Genomic DNA, 20,109 nt, shown 5'->3' with positions numbered 1-20,109 from the left:
GCAAGTTTCCCTGAGTACCTCCCTTTGCTGTATAATGATGTGTGAATGTACAAATAGTGGTTAAATATGCTTGTAAAATTAAGGGATAAGAAAAACATAGATTTGACTTAGGCAGCCAAAGTTAATGCCCAAATATACTGCAGTGGGTTGGTTCTCCTACTGGTAGCACTCAAAAGCTTACCCATTGCAAGGCACAGGCTGATCTGTTTGCTTGCATTTCCATATCTACTGTGTCTTCCAAATAACTCTGTCTCACAGAGAGAAAAAAGGAATTCTTTATCTGCTAAGTCAGTCTGTGATATTTACTGTATTTGCTAACAATTAGTTGAAAAATAATAAGCTGTTATGGATACTAAACTCATCAGTATAATTAGGTAACTGTTAAGATGGAAAAAAAAAATCAATTCTCCTGCAATAGGTTTTAAGATCACTGTTGTTCAAGATTCACAGTCATGCATGTGACTTTCTGCTACCACATGATTGTCACTCTGGAGGAGTGTTTTCTCTTTCTACCATGTGAAGTCAGAGTTATAGTATCTTGCCTAGCAACATGACTCAAAACCAAGAAAAGGTATTGACCTGTGGAGGTTTTTTTCCAATTCTTGCTCTTGGTAGCATACTGTGCTTGCTTTATTAACCTCATAAGCATTATCCTTCTGTACAAGAATATTGTTAAGCAGAGAGGAAGAGCTGGGTGTATAAAACAGGTCTAAAGTGTAAATGTGTCACCCAGTATGGAGACCACATCTGAGCTTGAGCTTTTCTGCTAGGGGGTAATGGCTCATTTTCTTTTGGGTAACAGACATTGATAAGGGTTTATAACTCCCTATTCAACACTATCCTTCAGGGAAGGGGAGAACTGGCAAAAATGTCTTCTGTGTAGGCAAGGCTTAAGGGCATGCGCAGCTAGTAAATTAGGTATACATGTTTGTATGTATGTACCTGTCTTTGAAATATCATTGTGTATATATTTGTATGCAGCACTCCCCTAATTGAATGGTGGCATATTTAAAAGTTCATATCCATTTACTTGATTATTTATATATTTTAATCCAAAATAAGGTCAATACCCAGATCTGCAAAGCCAGCAGATAGTTAAGTTCAAGAAAGTAGTTAAACACATGCCTAATTTTGAGCATGTACTCAGGGCCAACTGCAGTGGTGATCAGCAGTAAACCAAAAGCTTATGCTATGATAGTGAAAAAAGCAAGTGCTCTTATGTATCCAATGTGTCTGCCTATTCCCTCCCCATATGCGAAAGCAATGTCTCTCTCTCTCTCTCTCTCTCTCTCTCTTTTTAAGCTATCTACGAACAGTCGTGTGAAGCTTATCGACACCAAGGGAAGACATCAGGTTTCTTCTACATTGATTCAGATGGAAGTGGACCACTTGGACCACTCCACGTCTTTTGCAATATAACAGGTAATGATCTAACACTGTCTGTAGTGCTTTATGTTGGCTCTAACATTTTTAACGTGTCTTATCATTATACTACTAAGAGAACCTCAGAATCATGGGTCTTTCAGTAGTGCGAAAAGGCAGAGCACTGGTAGTAACTGAAGTGAGCATTCAGCTCTGAGGCAGTACCTTAAATAGGATCCAAATCAAAGAGATTCACCTTGTCCTGCTGCTGAAAGGGTAATGGTATTTACATCATGTGAAGGGCACTGCTAATGTGTTTTTCACAATACCCTAACTTTTGTGAGACATCAGTATTTTTTCCTAAAGATCTAGAAACTCAGAATTCAAATCTTCTCTCTGAACCAAATCATTTCTCCGCTGTGTTATAATTCAAGGTGTGGAATTCAGTTCAAATGCTAGAGAAGTAGATATATGACACTGGACCTGGACTGTGCATTTTGCAGACTAGTGTACAGCTTCAGCTGAAAGCAACAGGCCTATTTGTGCCTGATCTCTTGAGACAAAGGTGTGCATTGAGAAAGAGTTGATAGACATAAACCCTTAATCAGTATAAAAACAAGCAGGTTGTCTTTACACTAAAGAAAACTGGAAATTTTCATCTTAATGTGAGGTTATTGTCAGGACACTGTAGGGAAAGAGCTGTCCATGTAACCTCTCTTGACACTCAACTGGAGCTACGTGCCTCGAAACAGGGAGGTTCATGACTGCAGGAAATAGTCTTATCCATAATTAGGCTGAGAAAATCACTGCCTAATAAAGTGGGAATGATTACTGAGCTCCCTTTACTGAGCTAGCTGTAAGCTCTTCCTATCTGACTAAGCCAGAGCACGTTCGCTCATACAAGTGTGCTGCCTTTGATGTCCTGGAAGACAGGCACTTTCCATCTTCCTGGCATGGAGGAGAAGGTGTGATGCCCTTCGGAGAAGGGACACTGAAGAGTATCAGAGTGAAAGCTTGGAGAGATGACCTCTTGGCTGAGACTCTTCAAACTTACAGTTCTGTAGCTTCAAAATAAAAAGTGTTTCAAGTGAAAATCCCTGTCTGACAAATTCTCCCCTCTGATGTATGGGTCTGTTTCAGTTGGAGGACCGTCATGCAAGGGTATAAGATTATGAGCTAATCTGTATTGTGGGTTGTAAAAGATGGGAAAGCCTGCTTTTGACTTTTTAATTTGGAAATGGAAAGTAAATTTGTTAGACTGTCTCTTCTTTGATATTTTTCGCTTCCTCTGGCCAGATATTGATGAAATAGTATATTGTTACCTCTTCTAAATTGCTAATTCTGGTTGAATTAATTTGCCACATATTCCCTCCGTACTCAATCCTGAAAACAAAGGACTCAGGATATTTATATTTTTTCCTTAATCTCCTTGTACTTAAAGTGTCTCAAATTAAATTTTCATTTTGACTTAATTGGGCAATCATTATGTTAATTAAATGCACAGCAGTTAATTATTAAGTATGTTTTTTATTCAAGTGTAACAAATATTTAATAAGATGTGTCTCCCTTACTGTTGTTGAATCTCGTAAGAATTGAAATAGAGTTTCACCTTTCTGTCTGAATATCCTTCCTTGATCTCCAGTATGGGAAATGTGCTCATTTTTATTATTTATCATATAAATATGTGTGATCAAAACATTGTCAGCGCTTTTTATCTCTGCTGAAGAAGTAGGATTTTTGACAAGATGCAGAAAGCATCTGCTTTCCTCATATAAGTTTTATTTGGCAGAAATCCAAAAGGCATATACCTGATTTTCACTCTATCTGTAATGAGTTTGTTGTTGACATTCTTATTTTATTTTGGTTGCCAGGAAAGTGGAGATGGGGAAAACTGACAGGACCTCCTAGCCTAGAAAACTTTTCTTTTTCTAGATATCTCATTTGGGGTGGAGGAGGTCATTTGTCATAGACATCCCTATTATTTCCATTGTATAAAGGAGGACTGAGGTACAAAAAGAAATTACTATTTTATAGTTATTCAGGGAGTTTGAGGTACAGTTGGTTATACCTGTGTATCATCTAAATTTAGTTTGGGTGCCTTAATCACAAGAATTTCTCTTCTCTCTGTGAATGTATCTTATCATTATGCTTGTAATAATTGAACAATCACAGTAGTAGATTAATTGCAAAACGTTGGGAAAAATAATTCTTAACTTTACATACATAGGGATGGATTCTGAATTTGTTCTTTCAGATGAGAGTTCTGCATATTTTTCTGAAAATATCAATGCTCAAGGGAAGTCAAAAAAGGAAATTATATGTTGTTATATTAGGGAAGGAACAGAGAAAAAACAGACAGCCTATTGTGCAATGGCATAAATCCATAGCATACCTACTGTGACTGTCACATCCAGTCCTTGTCTCCTGAGGAAGGAAGGGGTAAAACTAGAAAAAGCCTGTAGGAAGGCAGCACCACTGATCAGGAGTGCAGATAGCTTCTGTGCATGGACAGACTAAACAGATTAAAGAGGAGGCTGAGGGGAGCTATCGCAGGAATGCGTGGAAATCCTAAGTGGCATAGAGAAAACAAATAGGGACTGATTCTTTTTCACAATATAGGAGCTAAGGGACAATTGAATTATCGAGCAGCAGAATTTTGTTGTTTGTTTTTTTCTTCTTGATGTAGTGCATAATTCAACTTCAAACTTATTGGCTCAGGACATCATGGAGGCCAATGCATCAACAGAGTGAAAAAGGAACTAGAAAGAAAAAAAAAAACAAACCTTGTCTGATAGGTTCAGAAGGCACTTTTAAACCTGGAGGCTTGGATGCAACACCCAGCTCAGGTAGCTGCGAACTGGAAAACAGGAGCAAGCTCCAAGGCAACATTTTGCCCTCTCTCACATTCCCAAGTACCTGCTCTTACTCTGAGGTAGAGACTGGCTCCTGAGCTAAATGAAACTTTGCCTGTACTCAGGCTGGCAGTTCTTTTTCTTTTTTTTTTTTTTTTTGTGCAGTTCAAGGAGAGGTAACCTCTTTATGCCCAAAACACGTACAGGCTGAAGAATTTAGATGTGGAATAGAAAATTTGGGAAATGACTCATTTAGTGCTTTTAAAAGTAGAGGTGCAATGAGCTCATGACTTCTGGGAATTGCAGTATCTTGCATCTGTGAAAGATGAATTCAAAGAAGAAATCAGCAGCAGCAATGAGCGGCATCATTGCATCTAGAGAACAGTGTTATTCCTTAATGTTCACTTGCATTTAAAGCTGTTTATAATTTTTATCTGTTTAATTGAACAGATAGAGCTCTTGTCCATAGCCAGTTATTAACCAGGCCAGTTAACAACTGCTTTCTCAAACATTAGTGTCTGGTCATAGGCATCCCATATGTGAGATGGATATGGAGAGCATCAACATTACAAGTTAATTTATTATCTCTATATTCCCAGTGACTTCTATGCAACCTGTCAACTTTAATAGCCCAGTGCTGAACTGAAATTATGAAGAAAACACAGAATTGCGAGTGTGTGTGTGTTGAGAGGGAGTTGGACAGTCATACAAAGAGGGAGAAAGAAATAAGGGAAAGGGAATTTTGAAAGGGAAAAAGACCAAAAGGGAGAGAAATATAAAGTCAGTTTTCAGTATGGCGAGAAATTTAACAGTAGTGTTTCACAGGATATCTGCTGGTATCAGAGTGGATAAACATATTTATTCATTGACAGAAGAAGTGACTGAAAAAGCAAGGTGACAAAAACTATGGATGGCATACTATTATTTAAATTGATCAAAAATAGCAAAGAGTATGTGAACTACTAGAAGGGGCCTTGCCTCAAAGGCTGTTTTTTTCTAGTAATGTTGTAATAAGTGTTTGAAAAGGGAAGTAGTAGGGAACAGTAAAGTACCTAATTAGAAAGATATCTGTGCAAAGAGAAGCTAAAAATAAACAAATCATGACCATTTAGATTAGGATGGGCCTCACTTGACAGCAGTGATGTTCAGATACTCTCATTTGCATTTTCTTACAATAGGAGTAAGGAGACAGTTCAATGACAATGAAGGACAACAAACTCAAAACTAGTAGGAAAAAAAAGACAGCACCTTATTAACATGAAGTTTTCATCACCTTACCTACCCGTTAAACACAAAGCAAAGTAATGTTCACATGGAAATTCATCAATTATAATAGACAATAAATACGCGTGTGCGTGGGGGCAGAGAAACAAGCATATGCACCCAATCCATGAGTAGATCAAGTAGGGCGATAAACTATATGAGAGATGTCATGAGGATTTGTGTGGGTCCCTGCAGGGGTTATTAATTAGTTATGTTCATTGCTGTGGGAACACAGCTGGCCTGTTTCCAGGGCCAGCCGCATGCAAGCAGCCTGAAACGGGGACCAGCTCTGTTTGCCTTATCTGGGTTCTTCCATCATCCATGGTGCTCTTGACCCGCATCTTCTTGCATTAGGTACACAGAGGATGTATCCTGTCATGTTTCAGAGCAATAAACAACATTTAGGGCTGGGAAAGAAAATTTCCTTGTAGGCTGATTGTTTGATAATTAGCCCAACTGAATTAATCTGCACTTGCCACTGAAGTGGGTGATAGCCATTTTCTGATATTGGTTGTTAATGGACCATCTGAAACTCTAGTCTGCCAGTCCTTATATTCTTGTGATGCTTATTTTTTTTTCTCTCTTCTTGCTTAGAAGTCTATTGGTCTGTCCTGAGTACTACTTAGACGCTAATAATGATATTCTCTAGCTCAGTGTCTGTATGCATGTAGTCTACATCCATGTACTTGTTTTGCTTCCCTACAATGGAAAGTGTTTATAATGACCTCTCCTCACCTCCCCAGTGTAAATTTTAACCCTGCTGTCTGAAAAATTTTCTTACAATACACTAAATCATTCTGTTGCCTAACTGCATCTTTACTGATGCAGTTTTATTGTACGGAGACCCTTGGCCATCAAATCAATAATGCTTAGAAGTTGCTATGATAAGATCAATGCTTAATTTTGTCTTGACCAGGTATTTATTCATTCCTCCAAGGTTTTGGGGTGTTTGGGGGTTTTTTTGTTTGTTTGTTTTTTTACCTCCACAGATGCAGCTCAGGAAAAGATGAGTCCTTATCCCAGCTCTTGCTACTAGTCCAAAATCTGTTTTTGAAACTACCATAATGAAAAACCCTATTAATGAAACAAAACATATTTTTTCTTGTTGCAGATCATCTCTGTTTTTGCACTCTCCTGTCAAAATGCAAATATTGTGTTTAAATCACAGATATAATAAGGGATTCTAACAGGAGCAGAAGGAGATTGCCAACCAAAGTGATATTTGTAATTTCTTTATCAAATTGCCTTTAGCCTTTTTTCTTCATTCAGCTAACAATGATCAAGACTTTTATTGCTCCATAGAGTATGTATTCGATGGCATGTTAAGAGGCAGGGCTGAATTCAGGAGGATACAAGTTATATGCATAGCTTAAGTGTCTAAATACATTGTGTCTGAATAGCCCCACTTATAGTAGGATTTTTGGTCAGCTATTTGAGGAAAATATTGTAGCAACTCATCTTTACTGGCTGAGAATAGCAAGAGATGGTCTGCTACAAAGCAGAGCTGGCCAGGCTTCAATCCCCATCTGCAGCAGGGGTCCCCACTGGTATTCACAACGTAATCATCGAACTCGTGGTGTTACTCTCCCTGTTATCCATCTTTCCCTTTTTTTTCTCTCGGCAATCTCAGTTCATCAGTTTATATAACTTACTAATCTATTTTGCCATAAAAAATAATCACCTCTTTTTACTTTCTATGGCAGTTACAGTAACATAGAAGTCACCTTGTGATTTAACCCCTATTACATTTCCTGTGGACATGTCAGACTCTCACAGGGAAAGGATGGCTGACATCGGTTAGGCTAAAGCAATAGCAGAAAGGAGGAGCAGGAGGTCATGCCCTGCGCTCTAATTTTATTACCTGCGTCTATATCACTGCAGGACAAGAGCTTAGGTGGTGAAACTCCCTTCGGTTCTCAAAGTGAGCCAGATTAGATTTCATGGCTTTGAACTTCTTCAGGAAGTTTCTGGAGTGCCTGATTTTTTATGAATGTACTTTTCAGCTTACTGCCTGTAATTTTGATTGACTTTATCATTGGGGAAAAACAATGAATGGGAATCCTTTGGCAATTATTTAGCACTGCGTAGATTAAAGACACTCCATAAAGATTTGCAATTTATCCCCTCAAACACTGTAGCTCTCCTGGCACGCTCCAATTCTGACAATTTATATATTTCTGTTTTCAATTTTCATTAAATATTCCAGAACTTTATAAAATGAAAAGCACCATTTAATGTTTGTATTATGTCAAAGGCATTGAGCTGTCAGCAGCTGCGTTGCCGCTTTCAGCAAGCTCTGCCTGGTGAAATCACTGTGCTTCTGACGAGCATTATGAGAGGAGTCATGCAGGCCGCCTTCGCTGTCACGCGTGCAAGAGGCCTCCACCAAAGCTGGAGAGTATAAAAGTGTGACAGATGTTTTCCTCTAACCTTTACCTCTAATCAAGGGTTACTGCAACTTAATCACTCTCCTCCCATGTTTGCAGTGCTCAGCAATATGCGGTAAGCTGTGGCTCTCTCAAAGTCACTCCAGCTGTCTCAGTTACCAGGGTGGGATGCAGCTGCCTTAGAGGCAGGTGCCTGGTGCCATGTCAGAAACCTTCAGCCATCCTGGCCGGCCTCCTGCCACCCCTCCAGGAGGATGGCAGGGTCCTGCGGGCTCCATTTCTTCTCTGTCAGGCTCATGCAGGGGTCTGAGCTATCGGAAGGCATCGAAAATGGCAGAAGATGCAGGCATTTAGGCTGTCACAGCTCACCAGCGTGGAGAATGTGGTTGCGAAGAAGTATCTGTTTTGCACTAGGAAGTAGTTCAGCGACAGCCTCTTCAGTTTTTGGGGAGGAGTAGTTCTCCCTGCTTGTAGATATCCTGTGTTACAGGAAATATGAGAATGGATGATATCAAGCAGGAGGCTGGCAGGGTGATGATTTGCCACCTCTGGGTTTCAGCACAGCTTTCAAGGATGAGGGTGTAAGTGGTCATAGAAAAGACATCTTGCTCGGAGCGACCAGAGCAACCTGTCCCGGCCTTTCTGCTGATGAGGACACCATGAACCTGGGGCTGATGGTGAGGAAACTTTGTGTCTGGAGCGCGGAGGGAGCCAGGAGCATAGCTCTCTCCTCCATCCCGGATCTTGGGCAGCTTTGGTTGCCTCATCGCAATGGCAGCACCTTTCTGGTAACTCCAGGAGGGGTTGGTACTGTCTGTACGTCCCTGGGGAACGTACCCCTGCAGGCACGAGCCTGTTGGGGAGGGGGCTCCACGCAGGGCTTGGTTGGGGACGGGAGCCCATGAAGAATTGTTTCCATGGAAATGCATTGCAGCGCTCAGACGCCCGCTTGAAGTATCGACAGATGAATCAGAAACTAGAAGGAGGCTGATGAGCACAAAGAAAGCTGCAAAAACACACAGCACTGGGTCAGCCAGCAGAACAGAAAATGGGAGGTAGAAAAAAATGAAAAAAAAAAGGGTAGGTTAAATAGCAGATGCAGAAAACATCTCCTTGGAATTAGTGAATTAAAGCTGTTTGCTTCTAAGAAATTGTCCTTTCTTCCTCTTTGAGGAGTATAACAGCAGCTGGGTTAAACTGCCGCTGCAGTTTAAAACAATACAGTGTTAAAGGGCTAGAGTCTGTCTTTTGTGTGCTTACTACTCCTGTAGTTATAGGTACAGCTTTCAGGACAATATTTGGCATTCAGTGTAGAGCATCATGAAAGAAATGCATCATATGAGCTCTCGGAGCAATTTTTCTCTCTTTCATGTAGCGTTTACCGTATGTTTGGCTTGTTGGCAATTTAATCAGTCTGAATAATCTTGTTTTGTGGCAAACCTCGTAAATCACAAAGGAGCGATGCAGTTTGTATGGGTGAAATGTGCTCCACGGAGATATTTCAAGTTGAAGAATAAAAATGAGAATTAGACAATACAGAACTCATTGAAAGCCAGTTTTCCAGCTGCTCTAATTTCCTACAATTTAATTTGTGTGCCGTCAAAAGCAACTTGGAGGCTTCCAGCAAGATGATAGAACTATGGGTGAGGCTAAACAGTCTGAAATGTGCTGAATGCATTGCAGTCCCATGCTGTAAAAACATCTCCTAGGACCAAATACAGGCAGCATAATATCCTAGTAAATTGGGACATTAAATAAAACTGCGAAGTCATAAAGCTGTAGCATTACCCTGAAATTAAAGTGTTGTCACCTTTGAATTATGAAACAATTTAACAAGCATTTAGGAAATCTGCTTCTCAAGGCTGCATTTAAGTATTCTAGGTTATACAGTGGAAGATGTGGCTATGCTCTCCCACTGGGTTTTGACTGACTTTCAGCTTGTGTGTGGTTTGAAATTCTACCAAGCTAAGAAAGTAATAAAATAATAAGGTGAAATAATAGAAGGTAAAAATAAACAGTGACCTTTGTCTGGAGAACAGCTTTTTCATTCTCATTGTAAATTCACAAGTGCAAGGAGAGCTCATTAAGTTGAGTAAACAGGGTAGAAAACATATAACATGGACAAACATAAAAAGATAATGATAACCTTTTTGTTGAAATAAAGGAAACAGAGCCTTATCTACCTAGTTTAGCAGCTTCCAGATATTGGAATGACTAGGAGCTACTGACGCTCAATTTGTTTTGCACCTATGATTGCAGAATATCACCCACTAAAAATACAATGAAAACAAAAGCAAAAGGAAGAAATATTTTTTTTAGAAACATTTCACAGAGTGAAATAGGTACAGTGTTTGTAGCCCCATTTTCAAAGGCATAGGCATAATCTTTGCAGAGGCATGTCAGCACTTTTACATGTGCAAGTCAGGGAGCTAAGCTGCAGACAGCTGTTCACTGCTTTCTAACAGGACCAATCTGTGTTCATGTCCAGACTGCAGCTGCATGATCACTATTGTAGGTCCTGGAGCACTCCTGAAATGCAAGCTCCCAGATTATTGTCGGTAGGCTTCAGAGTACACACTGACTGAGCTGTAGGATGATAATTCCTTGCCCTCATTCTGAGGCAGACAGCTCTATTTTGGGAGCAGCCTTAGCTAAAACATGTACAAGTGAATTTTTTTAAATAGTACGAGCTTGTATAGAAACTGTCCAAACAGATAGAGAAGAGTTAAAACGGCGACCTGTGCAGTCCGCTGGAAACATGTCACAGTGTGTTTTTCCTTATACTGCTGGGTGTGAGGTGGAGGATACAGTGCTTGAAGAAAGCTCAAGAGTTGGCCTAAGTGGTAAGGGTTTCAGGATGAAAGGTTAGGATTATTTTTGTGTTGTTTTCTGATCTATGGACATAGGTGGATGTGGTCTTGGTCTTCTCTTGGAATGGTTCAAGAATTTACTGCCCTTCAGCTGTCAGTGATTTCTCCCTGAGATGCTGAGATGCGGTAGTGAGCAATGTTGGCTCCCCACCCTGTTCCAAGGCAAACTGAGGCTTAAATCATTTTCAGCCTCATCTACTGCAGGTAGGCCACAGGGGGGCCAGAAAAGCTGAAATGTGGTAACTTTTCAAGTTATTTTGACTTCATCTCAAGTCATGTTTGACTATGCCTTTTGAAAGAAGGAACGTTCTCTATTTTTATTGTAACGTATTCCTTATTTTCCTAGCAGGTTATGTGTAGCTTTGTGCATATTACGTAGTCCCTCCACATCTCAGGTACCTTGTTGTAAGATGGAAATACCTGTTCTTCCCCTGTGAAGTAGGAAGAAGCATGGATGAGATAGAAAGGCACTGAGATCGTTGAATAAATATCTCTTCCTTTTCCTTGTCTAACATTAACTAGCTCTTTTGTTGTACATCTGCAGTGTGTTGGGCTGCCTTTCCAACCTGAACACTTCCTTTCAGACTCTTTCTTTGTTTTATTGCTTAAAAAAAAATAAGAAAAGGAGTAGATGTGGTTTCTCTGTGCTCTTTCTACACTAGCTTTTTCCACAAGGAAAAGAAAGGAACATTTGAAACGGCGGTAGCTTCTGCCTACCCAGATGTATGTTTGCTTGTGGTAGTGACTGTCCTTTCACTAGGTCAGTGAGCCAAATGTATATATTTTCTGAGGAGCTTTGCTGATAGTTATCTTTACCTTAAGGTAGAACACAAAAGGAATCTCTGAAGTGACCAGCAAAACACAGATCTAACTAGTAAAAGTAATAACCATAATAGATGGGGCATGTGTAGATTAGGAAATGTTTGAAATGTAACTGTGAAATTCTTCCTTTCCACTACTACTTTTTCCTCCTCTCTGTTCTCATTTATTTGCTAAATAGTAATTATATTCAGTACAGACAGAAATTTGATTTGCTTTTCCTTTCCTCTTGCAAACTTCAGGATGGAAAATCTGCAGTTAGCTTCTCATTTCCACAAGATCCTGGGGAGAAAAGGAGGCCTTGAATGCCAAAGTTCAGGTCCTAGAGGGACATCTCAGTTAGCCTTAATGGCAGCAAGACCAATGGAAATTAATGAATGATCACGGAGAAAGATAAGAGGAAAGACCTGTCGGATTGTCTGTTCGATATGCTTGTCAATGAATGTGTGTCCCTGACAGTATGTTTGCTGATGCCTTGTCCAGCCTCATTTCAAACATTTCAATTAATTACATTTCCAACACTGCTTGGGAAGACTGTTTAATGCTATGGTACTTTTTATAAGTTTTTCCTAGATCATCCTTTGCTTTAATTTTGCACTTCTAAATTATCAATCCATGATGATTTTAGTTTTATCAGGTACCCACACAACACATTTCTTGAGAGAGAAGTACAAAGCTGGGAAAGCACAGTAGCGTTAAGCACTTTGAATCTCCAGTGTTAGGCTTATTGCACTTCCTGAGCAGTAGTATAGCTACTATTGTGAGCTACACTTTTTATTAGTTTGTCAAAAGCATATTAATAACTTTCAGTGGAGGAGCTCCTGACTGCCTGTCCAGAATCTCTAACAACCAGTCAGTTCCATTTCCTTTTGTTTTTACAGCTCATGCATAGTATTAACAACTTAATGTTTGCCTTTATAGTAGGTCTTTCAGTGAAGGCAGAGGTTTAATTTCCACCAACTCCAGTGAGAGCAAAGTTAGATCACCCTCAGCTGCTTTTGAAAAATCCACTCTGGTCATGTCAATCCCTGAGACTACAAAAGAAAAAAGGAGATGCTCTGGCTGATAAGAATCACTACCTTCAGATGTACAGGATGTGTGTTATGAAGATGTTTAATTATATTGTGTTGGACACAATATATTGTGCTGGACAGTGCAGGCTATTATTATATTGTGCGACAGTGTTGGTTGTGATTACAAGCATTGGGGCAAGTTTTACAAAGCAATAAATAAATTTGTAACATTTCTTGCAGTTTTTATCTAACTTTTATGTATCACACATTGCACCAGTGTTTCAGTTATCAAAGTCCAACTCAGCCTTAAGGATCCACAAGCAACATCCTGAATTCAATAGGAATCACAAAATTATAGATCTACAAGCCAATTGTTTCTGTCCATCATCACAGAAATGATGAGAGCATTGTGTGTGAACGTACAGCATGCTGAGCATGAACTGTCCTTACACTTTTAGAAGTTCTAGATCTTGCCATAAATATACTGGGAAAGTAATTTTGTCTTAACTTGCAGCCAGGTCTTGGAACAGACCTCTTTAAGTGGTTAGGGTCTCCTAACTGGTTGTTACTTGCCTGTCATCTGAAAGCCTCTATAAAGAAAATCCATTAAATTATCTGAATTGCTCTGCAAAGATAGCCCTTTAGGTTTTTTATACACCTACTGGAATTCTGTCTCAATGATCTGCGTGATATTTGTAGCTCAGCAAAAATAATTTGACTACCACACATGACCACAAAGCTGTTGGGCTCGTCATGCTAGTGTATCAGGGAGTAACTATAAAGCTAGTGCTGTGCAAGAACTCAGACCGGACAGTAAAACTATCTGAATACTTAAATGCACAGTATTAAGATCAGTATAGAAAAGATCCAGTTTGGCATTATACAGGCTTTCCCTGCTGAAACATGAATAACAAGAAATCTCAGTCATCCAGATCTTGCTTCTTTCTCCATTGCTGTCCATAGGTTTCTGCAAGTGAGGCTGAAGACTTGCTCTCAAATGGTTAAAATTTTCTTTCTTTTATTTTTGACTTGTCAGTATATCGTATCCTCCCTGGGCAAGCAGGGTCATTTTCTGATAAAGAGGGAATTTGCAGGATGTATCTCTTAATAACATCGTGGAGCACATACAGGGCTCAGTCCTGTGAACGCTCATTATGGAGTCTGGCCTTTACTGTGGGTCAGCTGTACTGGTTGCCTGCTTAGTCTGTCCTTGTTATCTTGCCCCTGCTCTCGCACCAGAACCAGCCAGGAAATAGGCTCCCTGCTCGCTTAATTGCTTCTAATTGTGTTGTCGTTCTTATCGTGCCAGCCTTGACTCTGGTCATGAATTGGGTTGTTACAGACAAGTGCAGATTGCGCTTACGCCTGGGATCTGCTTCCTGTGGCCTGAGAAATCCCTTGCTCTGCCAGGAAATGTAATGAAGGAAATGAGAATGGGGTCCCCAGTATGGAAAAATATCAAAATTTGTGGTTAACTGCAGATACTGAATCATATGTTGTTCTGCACTGTCATCCAAGTAGGGCACTACTTGGCTTCTATGTAGAAAAATATGAGTGTTAAGTAAAATGAGTGATACGATTTCTAACTGGCCAATAAGAGCATATTCTCAATTTTAGCTTTCTGCCAAGAGGTCTGTTTGTGGTAAGTTTGTGTGAGCTCATCAGCTGCAGTCCATCATTACCATTTGTTACTATAACAGAGTGGGCTGTGCTCTAAGGCCAAGAGAAGTTTGCAAAAGATGAACATTATCAACCTAAGCCATATTATTAAGTCATTTCTCTTTGGGCTAGAGCCAGCTGAAATGCATCTAATTTGCTCCCAACACCTGGCAATAGAGAATGCTTAACATCTCCTGTGTTTCCTGGGAAGCTTATAGTTTATCTCTGGCTCGGCAGGCTTTGCAGCATTTGCTCTAGTTGGTTCAGGGAGAAACAGCTATGTGGACTAGACTGATCTGCAACAGTTCTTCATCACAGAGTGGCCATTTAGGAGTCCAGGGTAAAGCCAATCCTGTCTCCAATGCAGTAAAGCTTTAGATGTCGATAGTTTTTTTGTTCCCTGCATTTTGAAAGTTTTTTGCTGTTAGCTTCCTGTTCAAACTTTTTTTCATTTTACAGAAGATAAGATCTGGACTGCAGTGCAGCACAACAACACAGAGCTAACCAGAGTCCACGGAGCTGATCCAGAGAAACCGTATACCATGTTCTTTAACTACAATAGTAGCGCGGAGCAGCTTGAAGCCATGATAAACAGTGCAGAGTACTGCGAGCAGGAGGCAGCTTACCACTGCAAAAAGTCACGTCTCCTGAACACCCCGAGTAAGTGCCACAATCTCAAACCTTTCCTTGTTAACTGTTATTGATTACACAGCAGACACAGGCTGCACTGCAACTGAGGAGAAAAAAAATATACTAAAGTAGCAATACAGGATAGAGTGAAAAGTCTTTTACTTTCTTGGATACCACTGTGCTGTAGATGTCTCCTGACATGAGACAGAAAGAGCTCTGCGGTGGAGTTTCCACTGCGCAAGTTCACACGTGTAAAGGGTCTGAAAGCTTTTGCAATGGAAGGTACCATGTGGAAACCACAAAAGCTTTATTTAGCTGATATTAAATGGATGTTTTTCTTCATTTATAGTTTTTAACTGTTATTAAACATAGAAAGCACCCAGATGGCTCCAGACTTTTATGACATTTCTGGACAGGAAGGGTGTACCCTTCTCTGAGTCTTACAGTCGTAAATATGATGTTGAGGTGCTTGGTAGTACAGTTGGTTGGGCAAAGCTAATTTTCTCCTCCCGATTGAAGGAACAATTTTTTTCACTGTGATATAATGTAGTGGCACAGGAAAGCAGAGGGTCTGAATGCTTCATGTCTCTTTGTGGTGGCAAATCTCCATGCGGCCCTCTGTTAGAGCCAGAATTTTATGTTTGCTTATCCAGGGAGATGAACACTGCTAAGGGCAGGTGTCTGAATATCTGGAAAGTCTTGTCTGATTGCTTGTTATGTCTGTGTTGTCCTGGTGCTTGACTGATTCTTTGATTATTAGCAACTCTTAGATTTGTTAGTAGGTTAGAAGAAATCCTGTGGAAAGCCTTAAGGGGAGACTGGAATGGGAGTTCCTGTTCTGTTAAAATAGACTTCCAATGAGATGTATCAAAAACTTGGTGGGTTTCAGGAAGATTACTGTAACACTGAATATTTATGGATCCAGTAATAAGATGCCTTACAGCCAGTTTACTTTTAAAACCTGTGAGGTTTTGGTGTTTTTTTTTTTTTTTTTTTTTTTGTTAAAAGCAGAATGTACTAGCCATGAACTGTTCGTATTGCTAATCGTTTTTTAAAGAAATGTTGTTATCAGCATCTAGTGCAGAGCACAAAGGAGAAAACAAAACAGAGGCTTAACTGTTCATAAAGAGGGGGAAGTATTTCTTGTACTTTCAATGATTGCTGGCTGCTGAATTTTTGTGAGTGATTTGGTCACACGCACATGTAAAGGTACATTATGAACCAACACTGAGATACATGTGATACCTGAATAAAACCAGGGACACTTCTTAAGGAGCCAAATCCATTTGTCTTAAAATAAAAATACTACTACTAATAATAATCTTTTCCAAGTTAACAGTAGACTACAAACCATCCTGGTTCAGGGCTAAAGCCACCTACCAAGTGGCAGACTTGCTAAGAAAATTCCCAAGTGACAGCTGCTTCTCCAACTGTGCAGGCTCAAAGCAGTTATGGTGGTCCTCGGAGTGGGGCAGTGGGGACAGCAGGGTTTCGCAGCCTGGCTCCCTGTCTTGCATGGCCAGGTACTCTGTTACTGCTCATCTTAACAGTTGACCAGGCAAGAATTGTGCAACTCATAACTCTTTAATACAGCTCCAGCTGATAAATCAGAAAAATTACAGTCCAGTGCTGTGCATGTGGCTGACCCTGTCTTATTTTTTCCTCTCTCTCTGTTCCTCCCTTTGTATGGTTTTTAATTACATTGAAATTGGTCATCCTGAACTCTCTTAGTAGCCTAAGGCTGTAATTTTGGCAAGATATGGAACATACTCAAAAATAAATTGTTTCAGCTCTTGAAAGGACAAGGTTTGGGGGACAACTTGTTCTTAGCTGAGTGATAAGCATTTTTAAATAGTAGAAAGACTTCACCCCCTCCCCTCCATGCTCTTACATAGCTCTATTAATTGAGGTGAGCTGCTTCTGTATTATAGAAGATCCTAGAGGACCAGTGGTGCTGAACACTCTACAGATCTTGAAGAGTCCTACAATTTTAAGAATTTCCAATCCTAAACTTGAAGATGAACTACAAGCATGAATAACTCTAGGACATTTTGCAGGGCTCAGTGCAGAAGTTCTCATCCACGTTGTTTATACACAGATCTGATTGGAGGGAGTGTGATCTGGGAGTCAGAGCAACAGAACAAAAATCAAGACTGTTGGGTTTTGTTTCTTGATTGGTCTAGTCTTTTGGATGCCTGAAAGATTGTTTTCTGTGTTGAAAGGGTATCATAATGTTTAATTACAGTTATGAATGACTTTTGAGATCTTCGTTCAGAAGTCAGTATACAAATGCACATGTATTAGTTGATGACTATGCTGCATTCATAGGTCAGCAGGAAACATTACATCACCTATTCCAGCCTGCTGAATATCACAGCTCATTAATACCTCTGAACTGAGCCCAGTGGTAGCACATACTAAATGACAGAAAGACATTTCCCGGAAGCATTTTTTGATCTTGACAGAGATATAAAAGTTCTGCTTCCTGCAGGGGATCTAATCCAGTTCTGAGCTTCCTCCAGTTTGGGGTTTTGTTCTTATTTCTGTTTTTCTGAGGAGATGGAACATATGATTAGGATATCTCAGCTGATAGCACCAAAACCCAAAATCCTTGCTTTTAGGATCTAAACACTATCATGTTTCACAGAGAAGCAATAAAGAGATTTTTCTTTCCTTTTGCTTTTGCAACTTTGCTCTCCAGAAAAGCTGCATACTGTTACATAGCAACTTTTACTTTCAGAGCTTTCACTTGGGGGTGGGGGGGAATCATGTGCATAGGCACAGGGACAGGCATAGCTCTCTAGGCTGCCTCAGAGAGAAACCAAAGGAGGCTCCTGGCTAGCAAAAAAGTTGCTCCAGTTCATATCAAGGAATTTGTCTTTCTGCTCTTTCTACTGCCTTTTGCCCTGAATACGTGGGCACATCCCCAGTGGGTATAATTCAGCGTAGTCTCCCCATTGAGTTACTTGGATTTACATCTGCAACATGTCAGACGTGCAATCTGGCAGTTGGCAAAGGAGCTTACTCATCTCCACCTCCTGCTGTCTGGAACAGCCTTATCAGTTCTCACTATCATGCTATGGCTTAACTGCAAACATGTCTTTGAAAACTAAAATTAAATTGTCCTGAACTGCATTTTTGTACATCTCTGCCAGCATCTAGATTTTAAGGAGACTGTGAATATCAGAATAGACGTCAAAGGAATAACTGTCTTTTTCATGGTACTGGGCAAATGAAACTTATGATCAGTAATTGGAAGACTCTTGTGACTTCCCCATCTCTATTGGAGAGACACCCACATAACGAGAGCAAATATGACAGTTGGCATTAATTAGGAAAGTCATCCACACTCTTAGCAAGAGACTGAAGGGTTTACTACTGTCTCATCCTTTGAAGAACAGTCTGGACCAACAGGACCTTGTAGGAGGGTGAGAAGGAAGCTTGGAATACCTCTAAATGTGCCCTCTGTATTCTGGGAAATTGAAAAGACATTTAGGCCCCTGGGACACTCATTTCTGTTCCTTTTGGAACATCGCAGGTAATACATAGGAGAAGAGTACGTGTACAAGGATAAGTGTATGTGTGCACACGTACATTTAATTACACTGTTAACAGACAAGATGTTTGAAGATATGAAAACACATATTAACCGACCAAACCCTCAGCCCTGACTGAATTTGCTCAGGTTTCTAGTAGCAATAGATTCACAGTGGCTCACTCAAAGGCTTAACATTGGTGAAGCTACCTCACATCCACCATATCGAGGATTTAACACAGTGACGGCTGTATCAGCAGGATAGCTTGCTTTACATTCCTCAGCTGACAGTCTGTCAAGCTCACAGTACATTTGTGTAGGCAGGGACTGAGAAAAGATCAGTCCAAGAGCAAAATCAAAGAAATAAGCTTGTCTGTTTCTTTTTCTTTATTCTTCCTTATAGTTTTCTCTTTCCAGTAGAATTCCTGCACCATGTCACTTCAAGTTTTGATTTCAAATGCCCATGCTAAACTACACACCTCTTCCCTGAACTTCTTCTAGGGCCCCCTGAGGGCCTGTGTACTGCAGGACTTGCACACGGGGCTTCCACCTCCTCCTCTCACCTCTCCTGCCCAGTGAGAGCCCTTTCTCAGTGCAGAGCTGTGCCATGCACTTTCTCCAGCTCAGTGACTCATATACCAGACATTTGACCTTGTCAGTGACTCACTGTATTTGTGTTTTGCACCTCCGTTACCAGGCTGGGGGAGAAGACATAGTGCTACCTGGCAGCAGGGCACGTGGCCTAATTTCTCTGAATTTAGACTACAGTTTAGGCTTAATTCTTGCTGCTGAAGACAGTTCAGTGGTGTTTTCTCTCTGAACTATAGTGTTGCTAGAGCTTTTTATCCATGTTGCCTCCTTCCATATGAGACCTCTAGTGATGTAAGAGCATAAGATGCTAAGAAATGTTCTGCTGGGTCAGACCACTGGTCCCTCTTGCCTAGGGTCCTGCCACCAATAGTGGCAACTGGAGAGTTGCAGTTTAGGGAGAGCATATGAGTCTTAGTGCCTTAAGCACATCCCTCAGCACATTCCCAGCATCCAGAATTGCTCTTTAGGGATGTTAGAGTTTGTGCCGTTACCTGTTCCTTTTAGTTTTGGTACTGCAGGATGTTTATCCACTTATTCACTGTTTTTATAATCCTTTTAGTTGCCCTTCTCTGAACCTTCTCTGGTTCCACTATTTTTTTCTTGCGATATAGAGACTGGAAGTGACTCACAGTGTTTCAGATGCGATTGCACCAAGGTTTTATGTAGTGGGCATACCACTTTCTGGAGCAGTATAAATCTTTGAGGAGAAAGGAGTGTGAGTTCTGGGTTCCGATGAAGTTTTTTACATAGATGCCCTATGAGGTGATAGAAAATGACCTATAACAAGCAGTCATTTACCATTGGATCTTTGCTCACTATTATTCTACTCCTTACAAATATAGTTTCCACTTTAGCATTCCAGGTATTTTAAATTGTTATTGCATTACCCAGAGACATTTGTTATTGTACAATATAATGTGGAACAGGGCAGTCTGTCCTCAAAGAGTGGCTCACTTTAAGGACAATAGTGGATGGGTGACAGGTGTAGATTGTATGGTGTAATTATTCCTGGGTAATTAGGATCTTCTCCTTGAGGATGATTGACCAGCCATCTGCAATTCCACCATCTCATCTTGTCTCTCCCCTCCCTGAAGTGGTAGTGCTAAGAGCTTCTCTCAAGCACTGTTT

The 20,109-nt window shown here is 40.4% G+C and overlaps 1 protein-coding gene across 1 annotated transcript in view; it reads left to right on the top strand.

The window, feature by feature from the left end:
- Positions 1 to 20,109, top strand: part of CNTNAP5 (contactin associated protein family member 5) — a 211,046-nt gene that overhangs the window by 114,933 nt on the left and 76,004 nt on the right. The window contains exons 10-11 of the mRNA XM_067298578.1: positions 1,303 to 1,422; positions 14,688 to 14,885. Of these exons, the coding sequence (XP_067154679.1) occupies positions 1,303 to 1,422; positions 14,688 to 14,885 (318 nt within the window). The remainder of the gene's footprint in view (positions 1 to 1,302; positions 1,423 to 14,687; positions 14,886 to 20,109) is intronic.

This window comes from Apteryx mantelli, chromosome 6 (genome assembly GCF_036417845.1).
Source record: "Apteryx mantelli isolate bAptMan1 chromosome 6, bAptMan1.hap1, whole genome shotgun sequence".
Classification (NCBI taxonomy): Eukaryota; Metazoa; Chordata; class Aves; order Apterygiformes; family Apterygidae; genus Apteryx; species Apteryx mantelli.
Note: the sequence above shows the minus strand (reverse complement) of the source record. Positions and strands in the feature narration are given on the sequence as shown.